The sequence below is a fragment of the Toxorhynchites rutilus genome, chromosome 3, assembly GCF_029784135.1.
Source record: "Toxorhynchites rutilus septentrionalis strain SRP chromosome 3, ASM2978413v1, whole genome shotgun sequence".
NCBI lineage: Eukaryota > Metazoa > Arthropoda > Insecta > Diptera > Culicidae > Toxorhynchites > Toxorhynchites rutilus.
The window spans coordinates 249,065,340-249,074,546 of NC_073746.1; the positions used below are offsets into that span (position 1 = coordinate 249,065,340).

Below are 9,207 nucleotides of genomic sequence, written 5' to 3' on the forward strand. Positions count from 1 at the left end.
TGGTTATATGTTCGTGAGAGTTTACTTGCATGACACATTGTGTATCATTCGATTTTGATCGAAATCCAAACACTGATTCCATGGCATTGAGACGTCATCGCTGCTTGACGAACAGAATGGAACGCGAGCCCGAGTTAGCAGAGATATTGCGGTCAAAAATGGCGGACTACGTGCGAAAAGGTTACATCCGTAAGCTCACGTCTGAAGAGAGCCGTAGGACCGGAGATCGAACATGGTACCTGCCGATATTCCCGGTATACAATCCCAACAAACCTGGGAAAGTTCGAATTGTCTTCGACGCGGCCGCTTCCTTCGGGGGTGTCTCCCTAAATTCTGTGCTGATGAAAGGTCCGGACCAGCTCAACGATCTGCCACCCGTGCTGTACGAGAGTTTCGAGAGCGTTTGATAGGTCTAGGAGGCGACATAGCGGAGATGTTCCATCAGTTGCGAATGAATTCCGAAGATGAAGACAGTCAGCGTATCGTGTGGTGTGCCAATGAACATACAGTGGAGCCATGCGACTTTGTTATGCAGGTTGTGACTTTCGGTGCTACGTGCTCACCCAGCACGGCACTTTTCGTTTTGAATGAAAACGCAACCCGGTTTGCCAACAAGTATACCGCCGCTGTTGACGCTATCCGCCACAGGCACTATGTTGATGACATGCTGACAAGCGTGAACACGGCGGAGCAAGCGGTCAAATTGGCGAACGAGGTCCGATACGTCCACGAGCAGGGCGGATTTCAAATGAGGAACTGGGTCTCAAATTCACAGGCTGTGTTGAAAGGCTTAGGCGAGACCTCAAAGCAAGAAAAATCGATGGAAATGAACTCCGATCTAGCATTGGAGAAGGTTCTCGGCATGTGGTGGAGCACTACGACGGATGTTTTCCGATACAAGCTTTGCGCAGATCGCAACAGGGAGCTTCTGACCGGAACCAAAAACCCAACCAAACGAGACATGCTCCGTACGCTGATGGCCATCTACGATCCTTTGGGCTTAATAGCGCACTATCTAATGTACCTAAAGGATCTCCTACAAGAGGTCTGGAGAGCAAAAACAGGAAGCGACGATGAAATCGAAGAAAAGCAGCTTGTAAAATGGCGTACATGGTTGCGCATCTTGCCGGAACTCGAGTCCGTGGAAATTCCCCGTTGTTACTATCGGGCAGAGTCAAATATTGACGAAGCGAGAATTGAGCTTCACACGTTTGTCGATGCTAGTGAGATTGGGTACGCAGCAGTCTCCTACTTCCGTTTCAGAACGAACGGAAACATTCACTGTGCGCTCGTCGGAAGCAAGACCCGAGTGGCTCCTCTCAAGTTCGTCTCCATTCCCCGCTTAGAGCTCCAAGCGGCAGTTATCGGAGCACGGTTGGCTAACAGTATCATGGCGGGCCATTCTATAAAGATCGAACGTCGGTATTTTTGGACAGACGCTCGAGACGTTATTTGCTGGCTTCAATCAGATCACCGGCGGTATTCACACTTCGTAGCATTTCGCGTGGGGGAAATCTTGGAAGCGACGGATATTTCAGAGTGGAGATGGCTGGGTACAAAAGTGAACGTGGCCGACGATGGCACGAAATGGAAGAATAAACCGGATCTTTCGTCAGCCAGTCGTGGGTTCAGTGGACCTCCGTTCTTATGGGAACATGAAGGCGAGTGGCCGAAATCGTCGCTGAATGGTATAGAAACCGTCGAGGAAATTTGTTCAAGCATGTTAAACCATACCTTAGGAAGGGTGCGCACCATTCTACTACCGCAGAATTTCTCTTCCTGGAATCGTCTGCGACGTGTTACAGCCTTTGTTCAACGTTTCGTCGATAACATTCGGTTGAAAAAAGGTGGCCAACAGTCGAAAATCGGACCACTGACACGAGAGGAACTGTTCGAAGCGGAGGTGCTACATATGAAGCGAGCGCAGGAGGATGGCTTTGCAAACGAGCTCGTAATCCTTGCAGTAGCAGGTCGTCGTCTCGATAAGAAGAGTAGTCTTCTTCTTCAATGGCACTAACGGTCCTAGAGGAACTTCGCCGTCTCAACGTAGTATTACTTGCGTCATTTTTATTAGTACTTAGTTGAGATTTCTATGCCAAATAACACGCCTTGAATGCATTCTAAGTGGCATGTTCTAGAATACGCGTGATCACAGTGCAAGTCGGAGGAAATTTCTTTGACGAAAAATTCCCCCGACTAGAACGGGAATCGAACCCGAACACCCGGCATGTTAGTTATGACGCTAACCACTCGGCCAAGGGAGCACATTAGAAGAAGAGTAGTCTGTACAAAGTAAATCCGTTCGTCGACGAGCAGGGTGTGATGCGGATTCGCAGCCGGTTGGGTGAATGTGACTTCTTGGAGGAGAACAACAGGTATCCTATCGTGTTCCCTCGGGATCATCCTGTCACGTTGCTAGTCGTGCGTGATGTTCACTTACGATATCACCATCAATGTCACGAAACATGTGTGAACGAAGTGCGCAAAAGATTCCACATTCCACGAATTCGAGCTGTTTATCATCGGGTTAGACGGACGTGTCAGTTTTGTAAGCTGCAGAGCGCCACTCCTGCACCACCGGCGATGGCTCCTCTTCCGAAGGCTAGGTTGGCTGCAGTTGTACGCCCGTTTTCTTATGTTGGCGTCGACTTCTTCGGACCATTCCTTGTATGTGTTGGTCGTCATCATGAAAAACGTTGGGGTGTCATCATAATGTGACTTACCGTTCGGGCGATACACCTCGAGTTGTCCGCTTCTCTGAACACTAGCTCGTGTATCCTGGCACTCAGAAACTGTTTTGCTCGACGGGAAAATCCGTTGGAGATTATTAGCGATCGAGGCACAAACTTTGTGGGTGCGGACAAAGAATTGAAAGAGGCTATAGCAGCGTTAGACCAGAACCAATTCATGGCTGAGTTCAACGCGTCTAGGACTACGTGGCGCTTCAACCCTCCTGCATCACCCCATATGGGTGGTAGTTGGGAGCGGCTAATCCAATCCGTGAAGAAAATTTGGCCATTGTCAAAACGTAACGTGTACCGACGGAAGAAGTTTTGAGAAGTTACTTGATTCAAGTCGAGAATATCATCAACAGTAGATCTTTGACACACGGTCCCGTAGACGATTGTTCATCACCGGCGCTCACTCCCAACCATTTTCTGTTGGGATCTTCGGATGGGTCGAAACCGTTGGTTCAGTATGTCGAGTGTCCATTATCATTACACCGCTCGTGGAAGGCATCAGAGGCTCTTGCCAACCTCTACTGGAAGAGATGGGTTACGGAATACCTTCCTACGATCACGCGTCGAACAAAGTGGTTCTATCCAGTTAAACCGATCAGAATAGGAGACGTCGTCGTGGTAGCTGACTCGAATTTCCCGAGGAACTGCTGGCCCAAAGGACGAGTGGTGTCTGTAAAAACCTCTGCAGATGGACAAGTCCGATCGGCGGTCGTCCATACTAACACCGGACTCTACGAAAGGCCCGCGACTAAGCTGGCTGTATTGGATGTAGGTGCAAACGGAAGTGGGTCGAACCAGGGTCCTACCACTGGGGGGACTGTTGCGTACAACATTCGTCGACCGCCGCACCTACTTATTAACAACATTGAGGCAGCAGCGCGTTGTGTTGTGAAATTGACTACGATGTACGATGGTACGCATCGCAACCAACTTCACAATACAACGTGACATTTGAGAAAAAAGGTAGCCTTTTGAAGTCTTAAGTGAATATAACAATAGTTGGAAGTTTGAAGAAAAAAAGACGGGTGGGTAATGTCGGGGACATAACCGGAGTGACGTAGGACAATACAAAGGGGACAGCTTTTGTTAAATATATATTTTAAATATATTGTTTTATTTTGAATACGTGAATACCTACCTCTCTACCTGAAAAATGGATTAGTTTACTGTTTACTCTTTATGAATATGTTGATGGTTCTGAAAAGAACCTTTGGTGTTGTGTTTTTGTTATCACTCGATTTCCCATCTTGTTTGGTTATACCTTCCTGCTTAGCTATTGCGTTTGCCACTCGCCACAGCTTTCACAGTTGGAAAATTTCTTCCCATCCAGCTTGGGACAAGTGGTTCAGTAAATTACATTTAATGCGAATTACATTTAATGCGACTTTGCCACTCACTGAAACTAATTGTTGCCTTGATGAGCGCCGAACCGAAGTTGCTCTGTTCTTGATGCGGGTTTTCTGATTGTCGTGAGCAGCTTTGCAAGCCAACTCGAGCACTCCGACGGCCGAAACTCTATAATCGCTGTTAGGTATACTGGTGCTCCGGCACCAATCCGTTCGGCCTAGTTACCCTTGCGGAGCAATCAGTGAATGCGACCAACAGGGAACTGGAGACCTGCACGGTTCGTGTAGACTTTGCCTTTCCCTTAACTTGTCCTCCTTTGTTACGTCCACGATGCCGATGCCGTACAACCTCACGGGTTTACGGTTTGAAAGAAAATAAGATATTTTTTTGGGGTCCGCGTGTTTTATACTCTAGCGGTACACACTCACAGGATAGAGACAAATCGGCAGACTCAGCCAGAGGGGCGAGTCCAACGAGACGAACGAATGAGCGTTAAAAGGGAGCGATGGCAAAAAAATACATTCATTACGATTTGTTCGCTCGTTGGATTCACATGCAGGCTAAAAAGGGTCCTTTTCAGGATCACATAATTATCTTCAATCCAAAGAGTTTATTGTTTTGTTATCACTCGATATCCCCATCTTGTTCGGCTAAACCTTTCTGTTTAGCGATTGCATTTGCCACTCGCCACAGCTTTCACAGTTGGAAAATTTCTTCCCATCCAGCTTGTGACATATTTTACAGTAAATTACATTCAATGCGACGTGCCGAAGCGCCACTCAGTGTCGCATTGGAGGCGATTTCAACCTGTAATTGAATATTTACGATGACAGTGGTACAGTGTCGACTTTCAATTTGGGGTCATAATTTGGATCTCTATGTTTACAAAAATGTCCAACTAAATAAGTCGCATTACATGTCCGTCCAATTAGCTAAATGTCGAACTAATTGTAAATTACTGTAATTTCAATCTGGAAACAATTTAAGAATTGGTGAAAATTGAATAATCAGGAAAGTCCCCAACTATCAATAAGCTCAGAACAACTGCCAAATTCACATACTCATCAGATCCTGGCAAACAAATTATGAAAAAATCAATTTGTGTTTTATTATTATTTTGAATAATGTTTTAGAAAGCATTGAACTGTATCTCCTAAACTCTTTTTTGGAAGGTTTAATGGCCCTGAAAAGCGCCTTGTTTTATGGAATGGTTCCAATTTAGAAAACTTAGTACTCGTGGTTTTAAAAAAAACCATTTCGAACGCCCTCGATGCCGCCTTGTTCTGGATTTGCCACCAAAGCAGTTTGTATAAAGAACAAACTTTTTTCTTCTGCTACCTGATGCCGTTTTGCGATTGCGTTTGCCACTCGCCACTCGCTGCAACTGCCTGTTGTTGTCTTGATGTGTTCTGTTCTGAATGCGGTTTTTCTTATCGTCGCGAGCAGCTCTACCAGCCAACTCGATCACTTCGGCGGCCGAAACTATATAACGCCGGCTAGGTGGACTGGTGCACTGGTACTAACGCGCTAGGCCTAGCTACCCTTGCGGGGAACTCCAGATCAACACGGTTCGAGCGGGATTTTGCCTTTTCCTTCACTTTTCCTCCTTTACCATGTCCAGACATGGTTGCTTGGGTTGGTTTGTGGATGTGTTGTGATGCGAACCGATGTGGTGTACGGTTTGAATGAGAATGATCGTTACGGCAGCGGAGCGGGGATTTTTAAGCTGACTGGCTGGCTCGAGAATTACGCATGTGTGAGACTGCGACCAATGTTTCGTTCTTTTTTTTTCTTTTTCCTTTCCAATCGTGCTTCATTCTATTTCGCTGCTGTTCTGGTTGCCCGTTTTGGTCGGTACGATTTGAGGAGCACAAAATGGACCAATCAAAAATGGGCACATAGTGCATTTTGACAATGCTTGATATTTCACAATTATTCAATTATTTATCTCAAGAAAAATGAAATGTTATTCGTTATGATAGATGCGTAGATATATTTCCTATCAATTGATGCAAAAACCTTTGCGATCTATTGAGAAATGCTCGAGTTATAAGCGTTCCAAATCTTGCATTTTTTCCTACTTGTTCAGTGCCTGGATTTCCATTTCACCCCCTATATCTTCCGGTTAGACGTAGTCCTACGTCAAAATATTATATAGTGAAATTACTATCCATCGAATATCGAATCGAAAGCAGGTATTTTCATTTATTTAGCGCAATTTGTAGTATGGCTTAAATCGAATTCTAAACCTAAAGCAGATTCCGAGAAAAAAGGGCGTTTATAAAATTCAGATCCAGGTAGCGAGTACATGAAACCCACTAAACGTAAGTCAATGTTCAATGAATAATTTAGAATAAAAAAACAGAACTTTGTAAATTTTAGGAGAATTTTAACCGTTCCCCGAGCGGTTCTCAAATATACGAGTTAAATTTCCGGAAGTCGTTTCATTTCGTTGCGAAAGCAACATAACGATTTCCTCAAATGTTTTCGTTTCGGGCTCCACGAGAGACAAATGGTCACATAGTAGGTTGTACGTCTCCGAGCCCATGTAATGCAATAACAAGTTCTTTTTGCTGGTTTGTGGGACTCCGAAAATCTCCATGGCTCCTTGCAATCGTTTCACCCATCGAGACCATTTGGATTTGTTTCGGTCAAATGGCTCAAGTGCAAATGTGGGCGACATAACAACAGCAGCAGCAACATTTCTTCCAGGCGGAACACCAGATTCAGTCATTTTCGCACATGAACAGAAATTCGCTCTCCAAACAACGTATAAGCAGCAGTAAATTCGCACCAAAAACAGTTATCTAGTGTGCACTAGTAGTAGTGACTTCAAACAGCAACTCTCCGAACAGTAACAGCGAATTCCAAGCAGCAGCAGTAACAGCAAAAAAAAATATCGTTCGAACAGCAATAATGCCTAACTGGCGTATGTGTGTGCGTTCACCAACAGCAGCAATTCCTTCATGCCCGACAGCAGCACCAAAATCAATGCCAACACAAATAATTCGATTGGCATGAACCAAGGCCCCCAGCTATAGCGCCAAGTTTTCCGGCTTCCACTAATTTGTATCGTGCAGGATTCGTATCTCTCGTCGCCAACTGTTGTAATCTTCGGATAGTTGGATCGAGAACGAAGTAAACCGCGTGTGATTGGTTTGAACTTTTACAAAGGAATGACATTTTGACGTAGGACTACGTCTAACCGGAAGATATAGGGGGTGAAATGGAAATCTAGGCACTGAACAAGTAGGAAAAAATGCAAGATTTGGAACGCTTATAACTCGAGCATTTCTCAATAGATCGCAAAGGTTTTTGCATCAATTGATAGGAAATATATCTACGCATCTATCATAACGAATAACATTTCATTTTTCTTGAGATAAATAATTGAATAATTGTGAAATATCAACCATTGTCCAAATACACTATGTGCCCATTTTTGATTGGTCCATTTTGTGCTCCTCAAATCGTACCGACCAAAACGGGCAACCAGAGCAGCAGCGAAATAGAATGAAGCACGATTGGAAAGGAAAAAGAAAAAAATGAGGGAAACATTGGTCGCAGTCTCACACATGCGTAATTCTCGAGCCAGCCAGTCAGCCTCAAAATCCCCTCTCCGCTGCCGTAACGATCATTCTCATCCGAACCGTACACCACATCGTTTCGCATCACCTCACATCAACAAACCAACACAAGCAGCCATGGTTGGATATGGCAAAGGAGGAAAAGTGAAGGGAAAGGCAAAATCCCGCTCGAACCTTGATCTGGAGTTCCCGCTCGTGTTGATCTGGAGTTCCCCGCAAGGGTAGCTAGGCCGAGCGCGTTAGTACCAGTGTACCAGTCCACCTAGCCGGCGTTATATAGCTTCGGCCGCCGAAGTGATCGAGTTAGCTGGCAAAGCTGCTCGCGACGATAAGAAAACCTGCATTCGGAACAGAACACATTCGGTTCGGTGGACATCAAGACAACAGGCAGTTGCAGCGAGTGGCGAGTGGCAAACGCAATCGCAAAACGGCATCAGGTAACAGAAGAAAAAAGTTTGTTCTTTATACAAACTGCTTTGGCGGCAAATCCAGAACAAGGCGGCATCGAGGGCGTTCGAAATGGTTTTTTTCAAAACCACGAGTACTAAGTTTTCTAAATTGGAACCATTCCATAAAACAAGGCGCTTTTCAGGGCCATTAAACCTTCCAAAAAAGAGTTTAGGAAATAAAGTTCAATGCTTTCTAAAACATTATCCAAAATAATAATAAAACACAAATTGATGTTTTCATAATTTGTTTGCCAGGATCTGATGAGTATGTGAATTTGGCAGTTGTTCTGAGCTTATTGATAGTTGGGGACTTTCCTGATTATTCAATTTTCACCAATTCTTAAATTGTTTCCAGATTTAAAGTACAGTAATCTACAATTAGTTCGACATTTAGCTAATTGGACGGACATGTAATGCGACTTATTTAGTTGGATATTTTTATAAACATAGAGATCCAAATTATGACCCCACATTGAAAGTCGACACTGTACCACTGTCATCGCAAATGTTCAATTACAGGTTAAAATTACCTCCAATCCGGCACTGAGTGGTGGTAATGCGATGTGCCATTGAATGTAATTTACTGTAAAATATGTCACAAGCTGGATGGGAAGAAATTTTCCAACTGTGAAAACTGTGGCGAGTGGCAAATGCAATCGCTAAACAGAAAGGTTTAGCCGAACAAGATGGGGATATCGAGTGATAACAAAACAATAAACTCTTTAGACTTTTTGTGATCCTGAAAATGACCTTTTTTAGCCTGTATGTGAATCCAACGAGCGAACAAATCGTAATGAATGTATTTTTTTGCCATCGCTCCCTTTTAACGCTCATTCGTTCGTCTCGTTGGACCCGCCCCTTTGGCTGAGTCTGCCGATTTGTCTCTATCCTGTGAGTGTGTACCGCTAGAGTATAAAACACGCGGACCCCAAAAAAATATCTTATTTTCTTTCAAACCGTAAACCCGTGTGGTTGTACGGCATCGGCATCGTGTACTCAACAAAGGAGGAAAAGAGAAGGGAAAGGCAAAATCCCGCTCGAACCGTGGTGGTCTGCAATTTCCCGTAGGTGTATCCGCCAATT

At 44.7% G+C, this 9,207-nt stretch overlaps 1 protein-coding gene across 1 annotated transcript; it reads left to right on the forward strand.

Moving 5' to 3' along the window:
• Positions 1 to 433: 433 nt before the first annotated feature.
• Positions 434 to 2,017, forward strand: LOC129774119 (uncharacterized). Its single transcript, XM_055777817.1, has one exon. It carries the CDS (start codon positions 434 to 436, stop codon positions 2,015 to 2,017), a length of 1,584 nt encoding a protein of 527 aa, XP_055633792.1.
• The last annotated feature ends 7,190 nt before the right edge of the window (positions 2,018 to 9,207 follow it).

Coding starts and splice junctions, on each gene's coding strand:
- LOC129774119 (XM_055777817.1), top strand. CDS start 434: ATGTTCCATCAGTTGCGAATGAATTCCGAAGATGAAGACAGTCAGCGT.